Genomic DNA, 25631 nt, shown 5'->3' with positions numbered 1-25631 from the left:
CTGTGCACCCCAAACATGTTTCAGGGAAATCCTGGTAAAACGGACCTTGTCCAACATGACATTGTATTAAAAGATGGAGCTTCTGTGAGAAGACTGAGTTACAGAATACCTGAGCGTCTGTTGGCTTCACTGAAAGAGGAAGTTGATCTGATGCTGTCACTCGGAATCATTGAACCATCAAGAAGTGAATGGTGCCACCCAGTGGTCTTGGTGCCGAAGAAGGACGGCAGCCTACGGTTCTGCATTGATTTCAGGTATTTGAATGGAATAACACAATTTGATTCATATCCAGCCCCCCGCATCGATGATATGGTTGAGCGGATTGGGAAGGCCAGATATCTAACAACCATAGATCTCTGCAAAGGTTATTGGCAGGTACCCCTGACGGAGCAGTCAAAGGAACTTACTGCTTTCCGGACCCCATGGGGCCTGTTCCAGTTTAACGTCATGCCATTTGGACTACATGGTGCCCCGGCAACATTCCAGAGATTGATGGATCAGGTACTATCTGACATGTCTGATTTTGCTGCAGCCTACCTTGATGACATAGTCATTTTCAGTGCTACCTGGGAAGATCATCTGAAACATTTGGAGAAGGTGTTGGAGCGACTTCAATCTGCAGGGTTGACTATTAATCCAGCCAAGTGTACAATTGCCAAGTCTGAAACTGAGTACCTGGGGTTTGTTATAGGAAATGGAGTGATAAAGCCTCAAATAAATAAAATTACAGCTATAGAGTCCTGCCCTCTGCCTGAGACCAGAAAACAGTTAAGATCTTTTCTGGGTATGGCAGGGTTCTATCATCGGTTTATCCCTCATTTCTCAGCCAGGGCCGCGTTATTAACGGATCTCACTGGTTCACGAAGCCCCAATAAGATCCTCTGGACAGAGGAGGCCAAAACCGCTTTTCAGGACCTGCGGCAATCTCTCAGTAAGAGCCCAGTCCTGCACAGCCCTGAATTTGAGAGACCTTTTATTCTACAGACTGATGCCTCTGAGAGAGGTTTGGGAGCTGTTCTGTTGCAGGGACCCCCTGGAGAGCGCCATCCAGTGGCTTTTATTAGCCGCAAGCTGTTTCCAAGGGAAATACGATATTCAACCATTGAGAAAGAGGCACTAGCCATTAAATGGGCCCTGGACTCATTCAAATACTACCTTCTTGGCAGAGAGTTCACCTTAGAGACTGACCATAAAGCTCTCCAATGGATAGAGAAGATGAGAGATACCAATGGAAGGATTACGCGATGGTACCTTGCCATCCAGCCATTTCGATTCACCATCCACCATATCCCCGGCAAGGACAACTGCATCGCAGACTGTCTCTCTCGCTGTCCCAGTGAGAGATCTGAAGAGGGGGAGTGTGTGATGGCTGCAGTTACAGCCACACAAATGTGGTAATATTCACTCTCACCACACGCAATAAGTTCATTTCACTTATATTTGGATTTCTTTAAGTTTAGGATTTAATTTACAGAATAACTGGTTTTGTTTAGAAAGCAACACATCACATTGTATTCTAGAATAAGTGCGCACATTCTAGTTTATATTGTTGTGTTTTGCTTGATTTAATCTTTGTTTTGTTTCTGAGTTTAAGTGCTGGCTGCCCAATCCTTAGGAGAGCAGAGAGGTGGAGAAGGGGTGGAGCAAGCCAGCTGAGACTGCAAATTGGTTCACACCATTACTCATCATCCAGAGGGGGGGAATGGGATTTGCTATGTTAGTTTCAGTTAGGTTTCTGTGTATTTTCCCCTTTGTGTTTTGTATGTGGCCTGATCAGCCAGTATTTAAGTCCCCTTTTGTCTCTGTTTGGGAGGTCTGTTTTTTGAGTTAGTCTGAGTGGATGTCTGTTACTTTGACCTCTTTTATGGGCCCAAATTTTGTCATTTTTTCTATTATTTACCCAAGTTTTGTTTTGGGTTAAATAAAAAATAACTATTTTTGACTTTGAACCGGTGCCTGGCTGTTCCTTAACTGCTCGGTCCATCACAAGGGGATAGACCAAAGCATGTGCAGTGCTAAATCAGGACCAAGCCACTGCCTGCTTAGCACATTTTCCTATTACCTTCAAAAGGAACCCAGACTTGCCATTGTCTTTCTATACAATTTTGCTTGAGAAAATTAGTGAAGTCTCTTTTGTCTTATTGCACATTTTGAGACCAGAGATGTCTACTCCATCTTCAGACCACAATGTTGCGACAGCGATCTAGAATTTTATCCCAGAAACAGGAAAACACAAATCCAGGTGACATTTTTTTGCCATACTCGCTCAGATAGTTATGGATTTTTCTGAAAACTAAAGCGGAATTCAACTCAATATTAGGCAAATTTTATAACAACATATCTGATTTTTACTTGAGGAAACACATTAAAAATATGACCTTCACACAACAGAATTTCTTGATATGCCATTTGGTGTTTTTTTTTTCTTTTCTTTTCCATCTCGGCTGTCAGTCCTCATCTTTAACTAGGTTCTATTGTTCATTTTTCATTGTTGACAAAGTCACGACCCAAACACACACAAATACACACAACACACGCCCTATAAAAGAACAGTCGCTCTTTCTGGTTCATTTCATGGCACGATTTGTTCCACAAGTAGATTAATCAATTCAAGTCTCATTTCTTACTCAATTGAGGTTATCAAATTTTTTACACATTTTGTTTTTTTCCCTCAAGTGTACTAAAATTCTATCTTTTTCAAACAGAAAGTGCGTATAGAAGAAAAGTTTAATACTGAAGTGTCGTGATCTTGGGTTGTTTGAATTGGTTTTGGGTTTGTTTATTCTGTGTTCCTCTGTCTCTTTCTTTGTTTAGATTAGTCTGTTTTTTTTCTAATTTTAGTTCAGTCCTTAGACATTCTAGTTTATTTATTGTTTCTCATTATTCTTGGTTACTCTAGTTTAATTATGTTTCTTAGATCTTGTTATTCTTTAGTATTGGATTTATTTTCTAGTTAACTATGTACTCTTCCTCACCCCTTAAGTCACTTCCTCTGTCTCTCCCCTCTCACCTGCAGCATGTTAGCTCATTAACCCAGGTTTTTTGTTCAGCATTCAATCCCCCAGTACTTAAACACCTCTTCTCCTCTTACTCCTTGCTAGTTCCTCAGTACTTCCCTGTTTCACGCCATGTGGGGCAACACAAGGGGCCTTGCTGGTTTTTCTCTGTGGAAAATATTTTTTGTTCTGCCCTGGCTCCCCATGGTTTTTGAAAGTTCATATTTTCATCATTTTTATTAAAATCTTCAGATTCACTTGATAACTCAGCCTCCCTACATATTGATCCAGTACAGCCTCCATAGCCTCATCATGACACAGAGAGCTGTTTATTGTAAGGATCTGTGCATCTTGGACAAAGAAAAACTGTTATCCTCTTATATATATATATATATATATATATATATATATATAAAAGGATAGTGCCAAGAAACAAATACAGCAAAGTCAAGGCAAAGGCTGCATGTACATTTTATTAACAACATAAAACTGGAAATATCTGGAAAACATCAATTGCGCCTTAGTTTTGTTTTGAGTTTTTATAAAGAAATTAATATTACTCATATTCTCTTTCTTTGATTAGATTAGTCTGGTTTATGAATAGAAATGAATACTATTCATTTCTTTATAAAAAGGGACAGAAAGTATGTATAGATGGATTAAATAATAATTAAAGTTTGCAGACAGAGAACTACAGTGTATGTTTCAAGGACAACATAAACTGGATTGACATTATGTTGAGAAATCCCATTATTCCTTTTTAAGTTTTAAGTTTTATCTTCTCTCTACTGCTGACAAACCAGTAGAGACTTTGCCCCCTATTTAATTGCACTGAAACTATATGTCTGAAAAGTTGCAGTTCATATCACCATACAACAGAATGAATATGGACAAAAATCACAGGAATCACCCAGTAAGGAACACATAAGGACTGCACCCACCTAGGCCAACACTTCTTTAAACTACTGCCAACAAGTAGATGCTACAAAGCCTTTTGCACCCACACAAGCAGACTCAAAAGCTGTTTTTTCCCCAGGGCATTTACTGCTCTATATTAAGACACAATGTTGACTGCCAAACAACAAAACCACAAAATTTTACATCTGTCCATTAGTTTTAGTCAATACCAACGCAATAAAAAAAACATTGACTAATATGTACAAACATCATAGTACTTGTGCACAATAGAGACTATGTGTGTATAGTTATGAACCTAATCTCATTGCTCTACACATTTGTGAGGATTGTACCAACATTAAATCTATTCTTATGAATAGCATCATTCTAATTAATTTTATGTTACTCGTTGCGTGTGCTCCATCTACAGTGATGAAGATTCAAGGTCTGCCAAAGGATCAAAGTGGCTCTGTCAGTGTAAAAGTCAGATTTTCTGATTACTTCACGTGGTTAAGACTGTTTTAGACTGTATATATAACATTGAAATTTCTTCCCCACATGCTCAGGTGGTCATAAAGTATCGAGAAGAAAAACAAGATAACATATCAACAACGCTGTAACACTGTAATGGATGTAAGGGTCTACATCCATTAAACCACTCTCTATTACACTTGTTCTTTATAACATTATAAATCCACTTTTTTTCTGTACATTTAGACGGAGATTATATAAAACTCATACTTTTAGATGCACCAAAATATGTGGTAATCTTGTCCTCTCCACTGTCACCACATGCATGCTCAGTACTAGAGATTGCTGTAATGTCAATGTGAATGCTGCAAGTCTGACTGAATACAATCTGGAATTTATATGTGGCTGAATAAAAATGACTTTTTTTGTAAAGAGTCTTTAGATACCCTGAATTGAATCCTTAAAATAGTATATAACATAAATTCAAGATTTTTTACTGTGGTGTTGATAAGATTCTGATATCAGTATTAAATCACGACATAAGAAGTCTAACACTCCAACATTTAACAAAAAACATAACTTACTAAATAACACGTGCCTTTTATCTTATGCTATACTGCAGGATAAATGATTGATAGTATTAAAAAGTTAAACTTGAAAGACTGATTAATCGTTTTCCAGCTGCAGTCCAAAGTAGCCAAATTACATTTTTCTGCCTCTTATCACCAGAGGATCTTTAAAAGTTCGTGATGTAGAAAGGTTCAAGCACTCAACATAATTTATGGCTTTAGAAATAACACGTCTGTCTGTAATCTCCGACTTCTCAAACAAGCAAACAAGCAGGCCAAAATCTCTCTGCAAGTCCTTCTGGCTCACATGTGTTCCTGTGTTCATCGATAACGGGAGTTTCATCTGATCCCATTCAAAACTTTGCCGTGGGACTTAGTGTACGTCGAGATGTGGTTCGGCTACACACAAATGGAAAAGCCAGACCAGGGGAAGTGTTTTTCATAGGTTTGTGTCAGATATTGAGTCGGTCTTTTAGCTGTAAAGTAGAGTTCGGGGCATGAACAAGGACCTTTCTTTTCGACACCGAGCTCTGGTTGTCACTCTTAAACGACAACAGCGGCGGCTATTGGAGCATCGATTACCTATCGTTCTCTGATGACTCACCTCTCTGCTGGGTATGGCAGCATTGCCATAGCAACGCGTCGATAAGCACCAGTAGGGAAAGAAGTAGTACTCGATCCATCTCGCGCTGTGTAGTTTGATGGCCTGCTGCGCGCCGCGGAGTGCGCGCCGTCCTCTCCGGCGCTTTGGTGTTGAATGACACAGAAAAGTTTCACACAAGTTGAGCCAAACTTTTCCTGCAGGCCTCCTCCTTTTCTCTCTCCTCCTTCTTCCTCCTCCTTCCAAAATAGTGCAGAGAGATGGATGGATATGAAGATGGATAGACATAAAAACCTCTCAAGGTGAGACGGGCACTAAAACATGGCATCTAAAAGGGTCCTAAAAAGTACATCAGCGCTGTTTTTTCTGAAACAGAGCTTGGAGATAAAAGCCTCAATACTACAAAGCAAATAAAATATAACATCAACTCCGTCCTGGTTCATACAAACAGAGCACACAATGGGGGGAAAGTAGATGTGGAAAAAAATCTATTTGTGCGCAAAAATACTTTGAAACATGAGAGAAGTTTTTGTCCTGCTGAGTCTTGTAAGCTACATACACTACTGTTCTATGGCTCCTCCTGCTGCCCTGCACAACTCACCACACTCTGGGGCAAAACATGGACACCTATTAAAACACAGCTGGATGCTGCTATGAAGTGTTAAGTGAAGGAAAACAACAAACAGCTTGGTTGTGTGTACAGCATAAATTATACATGTAGCTCAAAACATGAATTCCAAGCACTCTGTGTTTTGCACAAAATATATTAATGTATTTATGTTGCAAAGCAGCATACAAGTCTATAAAAATCAATGTTTATTCACCTGGAGAACAGATTGCATAAGATGCAACAGTGACGTGGTCAACGAGTCGGCAATTCAGCAAAAGCACTTTTGTATTTCTTGAACAAGCTTTAGGTCCTTGAGCATCTGTAGTAAGAATGTTCCATTTTCTGTAACTCCGTTGGTAAAAGTGCAGACTTTTCTGCAGTCAACTGGGGAAGCAGCAGCATCAGAATCAGTCACTTAAAAATGCTGAGCAAGCTAATAAAGACAATTGGCTCTTTTGTGGGAGAGGTGATTAATCACAGAAAGATGGTTCACAAAATGCTAGCCATTATAGAAAACACTCAACATTCACTTTGCATCGTAATCTGACGACAACGCGTTCTGTGAGAAGTTTCTTCAGCACAGACCACTGCAGGAGATCTTTTCTGCCCAGAGCTAAGAAGCACACTAATTTTGTTTTGCTTCCAATTAGAAAGACTTTCCTGCAGTCTTTAAAGCATCTTTACCTCTTCAGGCTTTCAGAAGGTCTTTAAAAGTTTTTGATTTTACGTGGGTTTATCAGTCCCAGGGATGCTGACACTGACTATATTGTCACCATACTGACACTGCCCATACTGTCAGTGTCAGTATGGTGTTTTGAGATTACCAAAATAGAGACAGGGGCAGAGTTAACACAAGTTAAAAAGGTTTAATGACAATATTTGAAACTTACTAATAATACAAGTCCAAAATCCAGATTCGAACTATCACCACAAATCCAACAACAGTTAAGCAGATCACCTGGCAGATCCAGCACTGAGAGAATGAAGCAAAAAGTGATATAAAGGGTGATTACTAAAGCTGAAAACTGGTGGAATTAATTTCTGCTGAAACTGACAATCAAATGATGGAATTTAATGTGAGGCCTGATAATAAGAAACTAGCTCGGAGAAACAAGAAAGCAAAATAATAATTAAGCAGAGTATGACTCAACAAAAGTGATAGAACTTATAAAAGGACAAATGTAAGAGAAGAAATGATCACAAGATGAAATCAGTGCGCTTTCACTTACTCTTTTATTGAGTGTAGAGAAGAGCGCACTAGTCCCCCTAGTGGACTCTTTTGATTATGGCGCCAACGCACCCCTCTTCCAGACAAAGGACCCAACTACATTCCTTGCACACCCCAAACCAAACAAAATTAATGCAGATAATCAAAACAATTAGATCTAATATTAACAAGTTAAAATGAGTATTATACCCTGCAACAAAAGCATAACTCAAAGAGTAAAACGAAAATGTGACTAAGACAGCAAAAGACTGAAGTACCAGAAAACAGGAAGTAAACAAAACACAGAGCACAAAGAAATCAGACCACCAAAATATAACAAGAAATATTTTTAGCTGTTCGTAGGACTGCGCTCTTCTGGACACTTTGGTTGTTCACACATACAGTAGAAACCAGAAGTTTACATAAACTGAATAAAAAGATACTTTTAAATCAGACCAAAAGTTAGAATTACCAAACTTATTTATATGGTAAAAGATTTTTCTGTCAAGCTGTGGTATTACTAGTATTTTCTGTTATTTTTGAAATGGTAACAAAATAATTATTTGCCAAGTTATCTACTACACAATTTAGTAGTCTTAAGAATGTCTCAAAAATTTGGTAGTTCAACAAAAAATTATGTAAAAAACAAACAATTTTCTCAGTTTAAAAAAAATAGTACCAACAAAAAGGATTTATTTGACTTTTTAGCACCAAAATTTAGAAAACAAATTAATGATTTGAAAGTTTTGCACACATCTTTATATACTAAAATATAAGATTTTGATTGACTATTTTCAGGAGCACATGCAAAGGATTTTTTCCATCGACTGCCTCTTTGAGTGTAAACAAACCTGCTGTGAAGGCCATTAAAGCTGTTTAGTCCTTCACTGCTGAAAGCACAGGCATATTATAAAGTTACAGCTCAACAACCTGTCAATCACTGTGTATGAATGCCTTATTTGAAAACTTTTGGGCCCACATTGTGTGCAGCTAGGGGTGTGTGGGCGTGTGTGTGTGTTTGGCTGAACATATCTATTCAAATGTGAGTGGGGTTATAACTCTGAACCTCACAGCGCATGAAGGCAGAGTGTGTTGGAGCCAAGGCTGAAGATGGGATCCCCTCTCTGGGGTCGAAGCCCTGGGCAGCCCTGGAGGGTAGTTTGGTCTCTGTTGGGACGGGCCGTGCCAAGATTAGTCTGGGATCGGACAACAAGGTAAGTCACAACTTGATGGACATTCATTTTCTCAATCTTACATTTTCACAATTATGAGTTTACTGCATTATAAACAGCATAATTTTACTTACCAAACTTTTGGGGATTCCTAGATTTTCTGAATACCTAGATTCCTAGATTTTCTGAGTTTGGCCATAGTGTAAGAATGTGGCTTTTTATTATGATCAGTTGAATGACGCTGCTGGAGAAACTCACTTGAAAGGTTTTCCTGGACAGGCTTTATGAAGAAGATGAAGAGATGCTGGTTCTGACATGCAACGATGAATTGAATCGAACCTACACCGAGGGTGAAAGATCGCCTATTAAAAGCGTCAAAAGCAGAAATAATCCCCAGAGTGATGACACCAAAGAAAGCCAATCATCCACAGGTGAAAATGGACAGGTTTTCACACATGAAGATGACAAAACCTTTAAGGATAAACACAAAAGTCTAAGATCCACTGTTAATCCCAGGCTGGAGAGTCCAATGTTTGAAGAAACTGGAGCTGATGTACTCTCCACATCTGTTGACATCACTTCCGCAAACTCCTGTCCAATCAAAAATACAAAAGGCTTTGGCAAGGAAAAACAATTGAATGAGATGCAAGGTAACAAGAGGGAGAAGAATTTAAGTTTAAACCAGAATCCAGAGAAAATGAGTACTTTCTGCATGGTACAGAGGTCTTCTAGAGGGAGACTCTCTGGCGATAGAAATAAGGAAAATGAAGAAGATGAAATGACGAGCACTCATAAGCTATTAATTTCACTTCAAAAAGAGCATGTCACCACAAATCTGGCCTCTCCAGTTCAGAGCCTCAGCACTGATGCCACAGCTCTGAATTCCCACTCCACCATCACGGCCTGGGAGGCGAGCTGGAACGTCACAAATGCCATCCAGGTATGTGGAAGCAGGTTGCATGTTCCCCAAAAATTTTAATTTCAATTCATTTTATTTCATGTAAGAATAAAAACCTTCCCTTCAAATTTAATCAACATCCAAACTAACACAAAGCAATTATTTTGTGAACAAAAACATTAAAAGTAGCAAATATTTATTTATGCAAAAAGCTTTAATCATCTACCTCCAAGATAAAACACCGGATGCTGTAGGCAACAAATTAGTAAAGGTCAACCAGCAACACCCAGTGAAAGAAACTTGAGTGAAGTCACCCCCAGCCATCAACCCTCCCACCTTATTCAAATGAAACAAATGTAGTGTCAAAATTTTTGTAGCATAGTTGATTGACACCCTATTTGTTTGATTCTGAAAATGTGGGGGGCTAGTTGACCGTTGAGCTCTGGAAATATTTATTAATATCTTTAAAAAGAACATTTTTGCTGCATAAACCAGCACAAACGTTTGACTCTAATTTTGTTTGATTTGAAGAAGGAGGTGGGGGAGGATTTCACTCGGGTCAACTTACCTTCATCTAGTTTCTTAAGTGTTTCAGAATGATCAATTTGTACAGTGTTTCCCTTTCTTTTTGAGTTATTTATTTCAAACTAGTGCTACTTTAAAGACTAAATTGCAACTTTTAAGAGCCCTAATGTTTTCCTTCTGATTACTACATTACACACCATTCCCCCTCTTTCTTGGAAACCTTTTTTAAGCCGTTTCTCTAAAAGACAAATGCAAAATGTAAATGCCAAATGCTGCGGGTGTTAAGCTGCTCACTGCATTAAAAAAGCATCAAGCATTTTGCATTCTATTTAATTTGCTCTTATTGTGTGTGTGTGTATTTTTTTTATACATTACCAGACAATGCTTTGTAGTCTCAGAGGCTGTTTGTCAGACACTCTCTCGTCTTCATTATCAAATTAAGTGTGAATCAAATCATAAAAAAATAAATAAAAATCTCCTGGTCACACGGAGTCTGCATTGCAGTAAAACTAATAGCTCATTATGCTGCAAATGCTGGGCTGTATTCAACCACTCATGTAAATGTACTCTTTCAATGAATGGCTGTAGTGTAATTGAACAGTGTCACTAGGTCCGTTGAGAATCCATTATGACATTAGGGCATCAATATCCAGCCGTACAAACACACACACACAAAAAAAACACACAAATGCTGACAGTGCACATCCCTTTAGGAGATGGGGGAATATTCATTCAATGTCTTTGTGTTTTTAATGAAAAAATTATTTTTAGTCGCTCTTAATACAGTTATCATCCAGCAAATAATGATTACAAGATAAACAAGTATAGTATGTGCATGGTTTGTTAATATCAGTATATTTATCTGAGTGCCAGGATTTTTTTCTTTTTTCCTTATCGGACAGTTTTCTGTGCCAGTTCAGACAAAGATACACGTTTTCAAAGAAAAAAAACATTTTACCATTTTATCTTACCTCTTTAAACTACCTATTAAAACTAATAGTGTACTCCTAATTGTTGCAGCTAGAAAATTGTATAAAAATACAGTAAAATTATCTTTTTTTGCAAAAGGTTTGTGTATATTTTCATGAATTCTGCCACAATAAAGGTAATTTGCAGATCTCCTTATGTAAAAAGTTTCACCTTTTATCAAGCATTTTTCTTTGATTTATTTATTGACGCCCTTATAATTAAATGCCTGCCACCATAAAAAACTTTTTATTATAGGGCAAATTTGCTGCTAAAAAATGCATAAAAACCAACTGCATCTCTCAGCGCTCTCGGGGTGGGAATATTTTGAAACTCAGTTTGATATCCAACCCGATTGTTAATGAGGGAGCACTAGAACGTGTGCCTGTGAGAAGATTTTTGTTTTATTTATTTATATCACAGTGAGAAAGGCTGAAATTAATTTGATAGTCGGTGAAAAAAAAACCCTTTCTATTTAGAGGAGATACTTTTCTTTAAATTGCTTTGAAAAATCAGAAACTGAGCTAATTCTGATTCTTTAATTCAGAAGCAAGTTGGTGAGGATAGATAACCCTGTTTTTGCTTAGTAATCAGTCCAGTTGTTCTTTCTCTATTCTTGTGACTCTTCTGCTTCAAAACACATTTACAAAAATATTTCACTGGTTTTGGTAGTTGTATGTTGAAAATGATTTTTGAAAATGTGCCCTCTGTACAGTGTTTCCCAAAAATATTCAGAACGCTTAAATATGTCACATTTTGCCGTCCTACAGCCACATAATTAATTCTATTTTCTTGAGATTTTACATAATACACCATAACAAAAAACACATAATTGTAAAGCAGCATGGAAAGAATATTTAATTTATAAAAGTCTTAGAATAACTACTTTGTGCTGCAGTTAGAGCTACATGTAGGCGTGCACACCGTATGTTTCTACCAGTTATGCACAATTAGAGATTGACCCTGTTTGTTATTTGCAAACCAGCAGTCAGATATGATGGAGGGCATATGCTAAAATCAATGTTCAAGTCTTGTATTGATTCACAACTGGATTTAGGTCTTGACTTTGACTGATGCTTTCAAACACATGAATGTGTTTGACGTTAAATGTGTGAATGCCGCTCTCTGGTCGTCTGCTTAGAGTTGTCTTGCTTGAAGGTGAACTGATGGATCTATCTAAAGCAGGGGTGGGCAACTCCAGGCCTCGAGGGCCAGTCTCCTGCAACTTTTAGATGCGTCTCTACTTCAACACACCTGAGTCAAATAATGAGGTCATTAGCAGGACTCTGGAGATCTTGACTGCACTTAGGAGGTGATTCAGCTGTTGGATTCAAGTGTGTTGGACCAGGGAGGCATCTAAGAGTTGCAGGACACCGGCCCTCGAGGACCAGGATTGCCCACCCCTGATCTAAAGTCTGTTGCTTCCTCTGAAAGAGGGTTTTGGGTTTTTTTGAGGATCTTCTTGTATTTCACTTCATCTAGCTTCCCATCAACCATGAACAGATTTCCTGCTAAAGAGAAGCAACATGGGAGCATGATTCTGCCACTGCAAAGTTGGTTGGGATTTGTGTGATAAGGTTGTTGTGCAATTTTCCCTGGGGTTTGAAAGGCAAACTAAAATATTCAGCCTATTGTCCTGTTGGTTGCACCAATTTACATTTATACTAAAGACAAATGTCACACTAGTGGATTCTCTTTTACTTGTTTGTTCACTTCTGATGGCATTTACACTCAATTTGTTTTAGGGGTTTTAAAACAAGAGGGGCTGAATACAAATAATTTACACCACCGTTTCCAATTTTCATTTGTAAAAGAAATTATTAACCATTCATCTGTTTCCTAACACTTCACCAGCATGTTGTATGTGTGTTTGTTTTTTAAATAAGATCTGACTAATGTCACAAAGTCTGAGGTTCAAGGAGTATCAATGCTTTTCCAAGGGACTAAAAATAAGCTTTCATGGGGGGGGGGTTTCTGCAAAAAGTGATTAAGTGTAATTGTCACCACTAAGAATAATGAGCCTAGGAATTTATCCTGCATAATTTGGTGCTTAATATTTTCATTAACCATTGACCTACTAAGACGGCAGCTGAATAGTAAAAAAAGGTTGTTAAGGCAACATTTTCTTTTTCATATTTAGTGAGAAATTATCCTAACTTTCAAACAGTGTCTAGGAAAGTAAGCCTGTCTCTCTTGACAGAAACTCCTCCTGTCTTGTATTGACTCTAGAATAGCAACACACTTTGATAGGACTCGGATATGGGAATTTCACTGTGATTTTAAAAAATGGCACTTTGTGTTATTTAAATGTCAAACCTGTCTGGTTTCTACTCATACCAGCTCCACCTAATCCCCTCATGATAGTGAAAAGACATTTTCCTGTCACTTTTTTTTAAGGAAAAGACATGTGCCTGCATAAAACATTGGAAATGACCTGAAGGGTGAAGCATTAGGAATTTTTCACTGGGAAAGTCCAGCTGTAGCAAAAGTGCTGATAAATTACCATTGTAACCTTTTAAGATGTAATACATGAAAACGATTGTGCACACTTCGTTGAATGCTTTATATAAAAATGATGTCTTAGTTATAAGACTGGAGAGAAAAAAGATGATAAAAAAAACAACCATTTGTTTTCTCTCGAGCCAATCATGGATGTATTTCTTTCCTATATTATGGTCCTTTGTGATTGGGAGCTGCTTCAGGTTGTGCTCAGAGTAACCAATTAGCTGGCAAAAACACAGAGAGAAAAAGAAGTGCCGTGGAAGAGCAAGGGGAGATGAAATCAAATACTTGAGTGTCAGTTTTCTCTCAAACTGCTTTCATCCCCAGCCGCTCCATTTGAACATCAAAGCTCCATCAGCATATGCCTAACAGACAGCAGTTACCAAATAGAAACTTGAAAAGGGAGAATGTTCACTTGTCTGTTTATGTATCCACAGTGTGTGTTTGAGTCTGCGGTGTGTGATGTGCTTCCACGGATCTCTCAGTGAGCCTGTGTATCTGCATGTTCCAACATTCGAAACACAACAACTCCATCAAAGTAGCTTGTTGCCTCCTCTGATCTCTCATCATCCAACCTTGTGCTCTCTTACAGCGAGGCTTCACCTCTCCTTCCATCCTCTCTCTTGCTCTTGTGCCTCTTCTTTCGTCCTCCACTGCCCTTCCCCCACAGCCCCAGTATCCCACTTTCACCTCCCATCCCTCTCCTCCATCTTCCCTCTCTGGCAGTCTCTTACATTTCTGTCTTGGTGACGGGCCAAAGCTCGACTCGCCTCTTCTTTCTGCTCCTGCTGGTCTCCTGCATCCTCAGACTCTCCAGGCGTCTCGCCAAAACTCTCCTCTCGCCTTCTCATCATCCAATCATGAACAGTTCTTTCATCTCTTTTCTCTTCCTTTCCAGCTCAGCTGTCCTTAGTCCATGAGAGTTTGATTTATTATTATTTTTTTTTTATATAATTTCATGGGTCTCTGTACAAAATACAGACTTATAAAGGTTATCTTACTAACAGAACCTTTTCATTTTTTTGTCACATTGCAACTATATACCTTAATATGTTTTACTGGTATTTTTAAAGATCAACACACAATATTGCATTATTGTGATGTGGAAGAAAAAAAATATAGGGCAGGGTAATAAGTGAGGGTTAAAGAGTCTTAGTCAGAGAAGCAGCAAATCAAAAGAAGATTGGTTGATCAAGTGGAATAGTCTATTTTGCAGTTCCTAAATTGGGATTTAATTGAAGGGTTAGAAAAGTGTTTAAGAACTCCTTTTAACTAAACAGTACAATGAAGACTGATTGGTCCTTGTCCTGGAGAGCATGATCGCTTGGATCAGACAACAGATTAGTTGTGCACACTGTCTCCATAGTGAGAAATTGTGGTGATGACAGCATCATGCTGTAGGGACTGTTTTCTTCAGCAGGGACAAGACAGCTGGTTGGAGTTAATGGGAAGACAGATGAAGGTAAATAGAAGTAATCCTGAAAGAAAACATGTAGAAGGCAGAAGACTTGAGACTGATCTGAAGGTTAAATCATAATGCGAATCAGCTTTAATGACACAAAGAAAATAAATTAAACTTCGGTTTCACCTGCTTTAATTTGAATAGCTCAAATAAATCCATATTTATGTTTTAGAATGGCTCAGTCAAAGCCAAGATTTAATTCCAAGCCTGTGCAAGACATAAAAATGCACATTATATAAATCACAACAAACTTCTCTAAATACACACACGATTGTGCTGTAACAATATGTGAAGTTTAAGTGTTCTACTACAGATTTCTGTAAAGCCTTGTAATACACAACCCCAGACTTTTATTTTACTTCATTCTGATTTCTTTGAACTATGGTTTAATTTAGTTGAAGGCAGACTTTTTCAATTTGGTAAATTGACTTCGTATTTGAAGGGATCCACCATTAGTCAAACATATTGGTCATTGTAATTTTCCTATTAACTTAAAAATTGTTGATTGTAATGTGTAAAAACTCATAATTACTTCAAAAATGTTATCTCTTTTGTTATATTTTTCACCCATGGAGGTCAACATTTTTTTTCAATGATGCAGTTAGGCCCTTTCTGTACTGGAATCTGCAGATAATTTAATCAAACGATTATTCTTTAAGAAAAACAAACAAACAAGGTACTGCAAACAAATCTACCAAATAGACCCATAATAATAATAATAATAATTTATTATTACATATCTCCATTCACGTGCTATTTCTCTTACAGTTATATTTATGTTTTTTTGTTCTCTACTCCTCAACACTCTCTATTGACTGAGGAGATGGGCTCACCTGTTGGTCCCCCTCTAGTGTTTTCACATAATGGTATGATCCTAAATCCTTGGCCTTGTGGCCAATCACAGCCTTGTGGCCAATCCTGTGATTGGTCACAAGGCTGCCATGGTAATAGAAATAAAGTTTTATCATGAGCAGAGCGGGCTCCGCTCAGTAGAGCCACTGAAAGAGTGAGAGCTGAGCAGCGAAATACAAAAAAGGTGGGGAGATGTCTCTCATTTTTATTTTTTCTCTGTCTCTACCTCTCATAGGGTGTGCTCGGTGAGCTGCTGTGTTTGTAGCCCCGCCCTTATAATGAGGAGCAGTTGGCGTTGTTTACCACTCTAGAGCCAAATCGTTACCGACCCATCACTAATTTGTACAAGCGAAACCGATGAAAGATCTAACAGGTGGTCGTTACCCTCATACACTAAAACCAAATGCCGCGGCTGGCAAGCGAAAGACGCTGAAACTTAAGACACAGACGATGCTGGAAGCTCTCTTTAAGGAAAATGAAGCTGTTACTAATGCCCCCAGTACCAAATGTGAAATCACGGACCTGACACCGGATGTTACCGGACCAAAGACCGGACAAGCCACAGAGCACATCAACTGCTTACCTGTTCACGCAGTCCAGCCGGAGATATGCGTTATTTATTGTTGAATTTATGAAGCTGAAGGTAGCGGCAGCAGCACAAACACCAGCAAATTATTTCTTTTTCCCCGTTTGGTCCTTCCTCATCTTCATTACCCCTTGTGATTTTTACATATCCATCAATTTCCGGTTCAAATTGAAAAGGCTTAAGGACATTACCCTACTCGTCATGCTGTTTTGACGAGCTAGCACAATCAGGCCTAGCATGTAATTTACCCAGAATGCATTGCAGTGTAAACAACATGGCGTGTGACAATATTTTATTTAAATTGATAAAAAACCAAACAGCCTGTATTTCTCAAATAAAGTATACTGTTACAGCAAATTGTACATCCCTTTAACTTTCTTTTTGGCTTGAGTTGCAATATTTTGCTTTATTAACAAACTACAGACTAATTAACCAGGTGAAGTAAAAAAAAAGGGACATTCTGTTAACATTTTATTGCAGAGCAATATCTTTATTCTGTTATATAGAAAATACAGAAAACAAGGGGGATAAAGGAAATGGCAGCATACAAAGTAATTTAATCTTTCAATAGCTTAGAGCTGCATGTTAACCATACCATTTAGGAGGAAAAGATATTTTCAATTCATTTTCCATATTTTTGATTATTAAACCTTCTTCACGGTGATCACAAATTTGTGGAAGGCAGAAATTTGTTGAGTTTGAATTTTAAAATGAACATGGATACAATTTAAATTCAGGTTTGTGTTTTACACATCTGTCAAAGATTTCTTACTGCCAAACACATAAAAGTAACAAAAACCATAAAAACTACATCATTTTTAATTTAAAGAAGGACAAAGAAAATTAAACTATGAATCATGTTAAATCTGCTTTGTTGCAACCTTTAAATTACGAAGAGTTTTAGAATCGCCTTGCTCTTTTCAATCTCAGAAATTCCTTTTTAATTAATTTTTTTTTTAATTTTTTACTCTTTTTACTTCCTCAGGGTATATTTGTATTGGGATTGCCATTTGCTCTGGTTCAATCAGGTTATATGGGGTTGATGGTGCTTGTTCTATCAGCCTGGGTCTGCAACCACACAGGAAGGAGGTTGGTGGCCTGTTTGTACGAAGAGGAACTCAGGTAAACTTTCTATTACGGTACACTTGTTAAGCTTAAGATTTTAATTAGAGCCAGTCTAGTTTCACGGTCCTAACATTACTGCATGTTATGTTTGAGATCACATTGTTTTATTACACAGCAATGCATAGTGAATTTGTTTTTCTGTATTTTTTGTGGAAAATCTAGCTCTGTGTCAAAAGTCAGAGTCCGACACAGCTACCAGGATATCATGGACGCCTGCTGTAAAGGACTGTGGCTAAACTGGTCAGTAGTTGGAGGATGGATGATCAATATAGCCCAGGTAAAACTGAATCTGCTCAGAACTTCTGCTTCACCAATCCACAGAAAACACTCCTCACAGGTTTTCCACCCTGGATTAGTTTTTGACATTAATCTGATTTTTGAGAACCACATCAGCAATATCTTCACAACTGCCTTTTTCTATCTGTCAAACGTTGCTCGCGTTTACCCTTCAGTCTCCTTCTTCACCTCTGAAACTTCCATTTTCACATTTATCATTTCTTGATTCGTTTACTGTGACAGGTTCATCTGGGGTTCACTCTCCAAAATCCACGACCAACTCCAGTACACCAAGAGTTCAGCAGCACACCTTCTCACTCACTCCCACACCAGAGATCATATCTGAAAAACCTCCACTGACTTCCATTCCCTCAACCGATTCAATTCAAAGTCTTTTAGCCGACCTTCAAAGTGTTTTTGTGAATCATGTAAAGCGTTTTATAAATAAATATTATTCTTTGTTGGATTAAAAAAAAGCTTGCATTAATCCTAAGACTATAGTGGCAATTTAAGGCATGATAGCCTCTTGATTTCCCACAACATTCAGTAACTGTACATGGGGAAAATCTCTGTTTTTAGGTAATTGAACTGCTGATGACCTGCACCCTGTATCTGCTTGTTTCCACCACTCTGCTGTGTGACAGTCTGTCAGCAGTGGCTCCTCCCAGATCAGCGTGTTCACTGATGTCGCTGATGTTCCTTCTGCCCTGCTTGCTGCTAACTGATCTCAGACCAGTCTCCATGCTCAGCCTGCTCTGCTCCCTGGCTCACATACTGATAAGGTGATGGAAATAAAGTAGAGACATATTTTACTTTCCCCGCAGAACTGTGGAAAGTAAAAAGTGATCCACACACATGTAAGGCCAATGCATCATTTTTAAGATGTGAGGTGGACAGTCTAATATGCTCTTATTCTCACTCCTGCAATCTTGTTGCAGCTGCTGCTGGGTTGGCGCTTTTCTCACCTGCTACTGACTACTTTTGCTGTTTGCTTGATTTATTTCTAATGCCTTTTTGAGCCTGTTTTGAGCCAAGAAGTGCAAAGATGAGGGTAGATATTGTCTGCTTCAGGAGTTCTGAGAGCTGTCTGGTCCCTTTTTTGCTTTTTAATCTTGTGGACCGGCACATTACATCTTAGTTCTGACTATGGTAATTCTAGACACTTTTTTAATCTATTCAGTCCACTCTGCTGCACCATTTGATTAATTAACTTGCAGGAGCAAAGAAAAAAATGGGCGAAAGCATGCAACTATATCTCAATATGACTAAAGTGGTGCTTGAAAGGTTACCCATTTTTCTGAATTATTTTGATCAAACAGATAAACAAACCAAAGAGAGAAGTCAGGGGGTTATTAAAAAATCGTTCTTATATTGAACCCAAAATATAGCCGAAGGCATTTTGTTGCAAGAAAAAAAAACTCTGCGTTTGAGCATATCAACCAAACCCTCCTTTAATAAAAGCGTGTGTATAAAAGACTCTAATGGAGGAATGCAGACAGGAAATGGATATTCAACAGGATGCAGTAAGAAAAAAATATCTAGGCAAAAATGGTCAGCAAGACATTAAAAACAATAGCAACAAAATGTTTATAAGTACTGGCAGCAGCAATTGTTTAATAAATGGTGTGATGACCTTGAAGCTAAGCAGAATAAGGGCTAGAAATGTTGACCTACAACAGTCTGAAATACAGAAATATCAACCAATCTGAAATTCCTGGAATTCTAGCAGTATTCCAGCATCATGATTTAAAAAAATACATCTGAGTAAGGACGTCTTCATTTAGTCACTCAGTATGTTCACCAAAGAGTTTTCTGTGATATTTTTGAAAAATAATTTGAAGAACGTAGGTTATGTACCACGACAGGCACGTGAAATTAACAAAGATGTGTATGGAAATGACATACTCATCACAATCTGAGTTTAAGCTGTTAAATATATACAACTGATCTAATGATTATTCATTTCCTAGTTATTAGTTGATCTGAAACGTCGACTGAAAAATAATTCTGCAAAGTCAGTAATTCAAAACATTACTTTTCTGAAAGAACAATGTTAGGTTAGTAAGTTTATGCATAACAACACCACCATCATAAGCAGAAATCAAAGGCAAGGCCTAATGAGTAATTGCAAGCTGAGGAAATAACAATGATTTGGAATTAAGGCAGGAAAAATTGAATGACTGATGATAGGAAACTTTCCAGCACCACTCTCAAGTGTGTTTTTTCTGTGTTCCAGTAAAGGAAACAATTAAAGTCTCCCAAATGTTTAAAAATAATTTTATTACTATTATTTAAGAAGATTATATCTTTTTTTTTTTATCTCTTGTCTCTTTGTCAGCCTGTTAGTCATATTGTACTGTCTGAGTTGTGCCAGCAACTGGTCCTGGTCCTTCCTCTCCCTGTCTGTGGACCCAGAAGACTTCATTGTCTCAGTAGGTGTCATCATCTTCTCCTACACCTCGCAGATCTTCCTCCCTACATTAGAGGGGAGCATGGAGAATAGAAGGGAGTTTGACACCATGCTGGGGTGGACCCATGGAGTTGCATGCATCATGAAAACTACTTTTTCATTACTGGTAAGGTACAACTGGATGGCTCAGACTTGATGCCTTGTATTTATTTATTCGGCATTTTGTGGGGGCATCTGACAAAGAAACGGGGTATAGACAGAGTTTCAAATGCACGTTCACGTACGGCTCTTTTAGACAGCATGTGTGATGCAGAGGGGACAGAAAACAAGGCACACTGGATTAGGCACATTTTTTGAAGTGTTTCTTCCCTGCAGGCGGTGTTGACTTGGGGACCAGAGACCAGTGAAGTCATCACTGACAACCTGCCCCCTAACCTTCGACCTGTTGTCAATCTGTGTCTTCTTGCAAAAGCTCTTCTGTCCTACCCTCTGCCCTTCTACTCCGCTGCTGAAATTCTTCAAACATGTTTGCTTAGAGGTGAGATTGATAGAAACTTACCCAGATTGCTTCTCTCAGCAATTCCTGGTGTCATACAGAAAAATAATATTCAATTTCAAAAAATGTTTTAAGGTTTTATTTTAAAGGTTCCACATCTAGTTGTGAAGATGAACATGGTGATTCATTTTGACCAAGAAACCAAGATCATACAGATCACAACACTCCTCATCTGTTTGTTCCTATGTTAATTCTTATCAAATATTAGAGATTATGATCTCTGATTAAAACATAAAAAAAGCTAAATTATAGCATTTTTTTCCACCATATGTCCTTACTGTTTACTTGAAAGTTTTGTCAGAAATTACTCCAAAAAAGTTCATTTAAAAATAGCAAAAATAATGAGTAGCAAGGGACAGAGATGACAAAGTCTAGCCCGCCACGTAACTAATTATTTGTGGTTCTTTTCCATGTCTCATAAAAACAAATATTTAACTTCAGGTTAAGTCTTGGGCTGCTCCCAAGAAAGTTTAGAGGTTTTAAACCATAAATGTAATGTCACAAAGCTAATCTGTTCTTCTTCAACTCATAATGGTGTTTGCAATAGCTTTGTGAGCTTCAAGCCATTGCAGCAAAGTTAAGCAGCTGGTATTGGATTGAAATATGTATATTTGACTTTAAATCTATTTATGTAATTGGATTGAATTGACAATATATTTATGCATAAAAAATAGATGTTTTTTTGTTTGTTTTTTCTGTTTTTGTAAAGTAGATTTAAGATGACATTCTGTGATTACAGGCATTCTGTCTGTGAGCTTAATTTAACTAAAATAAAATTACCTTTATGTGGCCAAAGGGGGTTGATAGTTTCCACCCTTGTTTCCAGGATTAGTGGTTGGCTTTTCAATATAAGTTGGTCTTCAGCTCAATTAATATTACTTAAGATTACAACTACTTCTGTTAGAAGATAAGATCATTAGTAGTTTTGTAGATCAGGTCAATATTGTCATATTTGTATGCTGACATAAACTTGTAAAAGAAAAATGGGTTCAGCTTAGCAATAAGTATTAGTTGTCAGAAGTTTAATGTAGCATAAGAAGATAGTCAAGTAACAATTAAAGATGTTGAAACATTTAAAGAAAAATTTAATCTATTACATCATCTGTTAGCACCTAGGTCTTACTGAAAGTTTAGTTTAGTACTTCCATATGTAGGAGCTACTTCTCCTAAATGTTAATAAAAGATATGCATATGATCTCCTAGTAGTTCCTCAAATTTTATGAAATTAAACAGTTTGGAAAACCAAGAGTCATTGCTGAGCAAACCACAGGCAAAAGTTCCTTGCATGGTCAACAGAGCTTGCCACTAGCAAAAGATCTCTTTCCAACCTTTCTCCTTCGATCTCTCTCCAGATGCTTCCCTCTCATCTTCTTCCAAACAGAGAAGTCAAGGAGTCTCTTGTCCAACTCTGATGGTTCGTGGCGCCTTGTTGTTGTCTTCGTACTTGCTGTCCCTGCTAGTGCCCAGGTTTTCCCTGCTAATGGGGCTGACAGGGAGTGTGACTGGAGCAGCGATGACACTCATACTTCCATGTCTGTTTCATCTCAAGCTGCGGTGGGGAAGACTCACTGTGCAGGACCGACTGATAGATATGTCTATTCTGAGTCTGGGGGTTGTATGTAGTGTTGCTGGTGTGGTTTGTTCAGTGAAAAGAATGTTGGAAGACCTTTAAGAAGTTTAACTAAATTAAGTTAGAAAATAAATTAAACAGGTAATTTTGGGTAGTTTTTTTGTGAGTGTTATGTTACCAATCTTACTTTGTTTTACCATATTTTTTATTTCTAAATGGAAAGTGATCTTTCTTTCTCTAGAGGTCAAAGTTGTTCAAACCCTTGAAAGAAATTGTGTGCATTCAGAAAGGACTCTTTAAAAAGACCCTGCTGAAAAATAGAACATTTTTAATGAAAATTGGTTAACCTCTCAAATGTAGTTTATTCTGTAAATAAGTGAAAATACTGTATTTATATCACAGAATACATTATACTAACCGAGTAGCTAAAACACACCAAAATTTAAGCATGTGTGTAATGGTGAACCTTGACTAAAATATGTGACTGGAGAGTAAATGAGTATAAAATCGTCTTGTATTTACTACGTAAATAGCATTTAATGTGTACAAATACAAAAAATTTATTCTATAACACAGTTGGTGCCTAACACCATTAACCATTTCTTTATGTACTGAATTTTTTGTTAATTAGATTGAGTTCTTTTTCAGGGGTCAACATCTTCACAGAAATACCCAAAATATTCTTCCACTGCTTGAACAAACCAATTTTAGTTAAAGGTTACTGCAGCTGGTGAGTACACAATTCAAACCATTATTGTGGGAGGTCAAGGGATTCTTTTAAATTTTCAAAAACTCTATTTTGAAAATATGTAGAGAAACATATTTTTCTCTACATATAATGTACATAATTGGAAATAGATTGCAGACTGTGGTTATATTGCCATTAAGTCTGTTGAAGATGTAAACCTTCACATGTAAAAGACGAATCAGTAAGAAAAAATATAATCTTTACAACTATGTTCCTGCCAACTGTGTTCCGTGTGTCCTTGTAGAAGAAATGTGACATTTCATTAATTAAACTATTGAAATTTTAAACTCTCTTTTCTCGTGCCATCTTATGTGTTGAAGATGTTAAAGTTGATATTGAAAACGAAGAGATTGTCACAAAGCTGGCAGTGCACTGAAAAACATGCTGCTTTGCTTTCACATGATGTCATGTAGTATGACTAATACAGCTCAAATATGATTCATATGGAATCATATATCATGTCCTAATACTGTACATTAGGATATGATATGATACATATCATATGCATTGCCAAGATCAACTTTGTCGCAATGAGCCAAATTGTATTTGTTTATAATTTCAGCCACCAAAAAACAAATGCAAAGTGTATAAATGCCACTACCAGAAAATAAAAACTAGCCACAACATTCATGATACAGTCAGGATACAAACATAGGCCTTTACTGTCTCCATTTGGGAGGTTTAATTATTGAGAAAAAATAATATTTTTATGACTAAGGGAATACATTTATGATATTAAAACGAAGACATTCTAAGAAGAATTATCCCGAAACCTCTGGTGTACCCCTCAAATCACTAAATACAAATAAAATCTATAAAATCAACTTTAAATTAAGTCTGCAAAACTGTCAGTGTGTGTTTTCTATGTGATATGTTGAAAGTAATAAATCTTGACCTGGTGGTCAGATCTCATGCAAATTAAAGTTCAATGCTGGTGTCATGGTGGTTCTCAGTTGGTGAATGACTGAATGACTACAGAAGGTCACTATGCCTCTGCTTGATAAAAATCCTCCCGTACCACAGCCAGTTTTATCAAATACTTCCAAAGATGAAACATAAACACAGAAGATATTTTTTCAAGTATGAAAACTTGGGATTGCAGCTCATATTTGTAATTGGACTCTTTTTTTTTTTTTTTCAAGAGACACTATTCTGACAAAACCTTGTGTTTCTTCTTTGTTCAGATGCAATTTTGCTAACATTACTGAAGCATTACTTTGTTAAATAGATTTTTATTTCGTCTCTACTATTAATGCCACAGTCCTTCACATTTTTTTTTCTTATTGAAGAATGTAAAGACTGTCAAACTTTTTTAGCAGCTTTTCAAAGTAAGACCTTCAGGTGACCTTTCAGGGTTATTCACTTTTTCAAAGATTAGCAGTAGTTTAAAATGTTTGGGTTTATTGAAAGATTATAGGAAATTACCTTCATATATACAGTAGATGGGAAATTTTCCAGTATTGCTGATGTCTTTCTGCCTTGATGCGTCACTTGGAGGAAATTTCATAAGGATTGAAAAGGGTTTTTGTATTGCTTGGAAATTCAGACGTGATGTGCAATGTCCAAGAGAATAAACTTATCTATCTACAATGAGTCCCATAAGAATATATTGTACTTGTAAATCTCAGGATGTCATTTTTCTCATACTCCATGGTCAGTCATCAGATGCCTGAAACATTTCTCCTTTCAGTGCAGACAGATGAAGGCTCTTTCTACACTGTTATCCTTTGCTGTATTTTCTACAGTTAAATACCACAAAATGCCCAGTAAAACTACCATAAGACATCTTTACAAGTAGTTACTGTAATTTGCATTGCATTATGGGTATAGTACATAGTATTACAGTAACTTACTGTATGTTTTGAATTTGCAGTAATTTACTGTTTACACATTACAGTAGTGGTACTGTACTTATAATATACAGTAAGAATTATATTTCATTCCCAACGGTCATCATACACTGTTAGCCTTTGCTGTATTTTTTACAGTTAAATACCACAAAATGCCCAGTAAAACTACCATAAATAGGGTGACCATATTTTCAGTTGGGAAAACCAGGACACGTTGTAGCGAGGGGGGTGGGGGGGTCTGAAAGCGGGGAAACTCTTTTGTAAATAGTAGGTAAACATACATTTGCGCTTTCGTATGTTGTTGGCGTACTGACAGCCACGCTATCTATCTTCTGATTAAGAACAGGGCTGCCCGCACTGACGCGGCTCAGGGATTACGTCACACGCAGCGCCGTGCGCAGTGCCCTAGTGCCTGTAAATATAATGGTCCAATGAAGGTAATTTAAAAAACAGGACATTTCCTCACTTTCTAAAAAAAACCCGGGACGCCCGGGACAGGACGTGAAATACGGACATGTCCCGGGAAATACGGACGTTTGGTCACCCTACCATAAGACATCTTTACAAGTAGTTACTGTAGTTTGCATTGCATTATGGGTATAGTACAGAGTATTACAGTAACTTACTGTATGTTTTGAATTTGCAGTAATTTACTGTTTACACATTACAGTAGTGGTACTGTACTTATAATATACAGTAAGAATTATATTTGATTTCCAACGGTCATCATAGCTGCTTCATCGTGGTTCCCTGTTTCTGTATTTTTACTCCTTTAGTGGTTA

General features: G+C 37.5%; 2 protein-coding genes across 10 annotated transcripts in view; one reads left to right on the top strand and one right to left on the bottom strand.

The window, feature by feature from the left end:
- lama2 (laminin, alpha 2) overlaps positions 1 to 5702 on the bottom strand; it is a 183193-nt gene extending 177491 nt beyond the window's left edge. For 7 of the 9 annotated variants that reach the window (XM_032584629.1, XM_032584632.1, XM_032584631.1 and 4 more), the window contains exon 1: positions 5538 to 5702. In XM_032584629.1, the coding sequence (XP_032440520.1) occupies positions 5538 to 5616 (79 nt within the window). In that variant the 5' untranslated portion in view covers positions 5617 to 5702. The remainder of the gene's footprint in view (positions 1 to 5537) is intronic. The other 2 variants (XM_032584637.1, XM_032584636.1) reach the window with 1 other exon arrangement.
- A 2421-nt stretch (positions 5703 to 8123) lies between these two features.
- LOC116733746 (vesicular inhibitory amino acid transporter-like) lies at positions 8124 to 24401 on the top strand. Its single transcript, XM_032584552.1, has 8 exons — positions 8124 to 8565; positions 8803 to 9463; positions 17300 to 17436; positions 17602 to 17716; positions 18295 to 18497; positions 20054 to 20291; positions 20501 to 20663; positions 22034 to 24401. The coding sequence occupies exons 1-8, from the start codon at positions 8462 to 8464 to the stop codon at positions 22351 to 22353; spliced, it is 1941 nt and encodes a 646-aa protein (XP_032440443.1). The 5' UTR covers positions 8124 to 8461; the 3' UTR covers positions 22354 to 24401.
- The last annotated feature ends 1230 nt before the right edge of the window (positions 24402 to 25631 follow it).

Source organism: Xiphophorus hellerii, chromosome 15 (genome assembly GCF_003331165.1).
Source record: "Xiphophorus hellerii strain 12219 chromosome 15, Xiphophorus_hellerii-4.1, whole genome shotgun sequence".
In the NCBI taxonomy this organism is placed as follows: domain Eukaryota; kingdom Metazoa; phylum Chordata; class Actinopteri; order Cyprinodontiformes; family Poeciliidae; genus Xiphophorus; species Xiphophorus hellerii.
This window is presented reverse-complemented; position numbering and strand designations above follow the sequence as displayed.

Excerpts from the sequence above, each read along its gene's own strand:
- LOC116733746 (XM_032584552.1), top strand. The coding sequence starts at position 8,462 with ATGGGATCCCCTCTCTGGGGTCGAAGCCCTGGGCAGCCCTGGAGGGTA. Across the intron at positions 8,566-8,802 it reads GTCTGGGATCGGACAACAAG|GCTTTATGAAGAAGATGAAG; the intron begins GTAAGTCACAAC and ends TTTCCTGGACAG. Across the intron at positions 18,498-20,053 it reads CTGGCTCACATACTGATAAG|CCTGTTAGTCATATTGTACT; the intron begins GTGATGGAAATA and ends TCTCTTTGTCAG.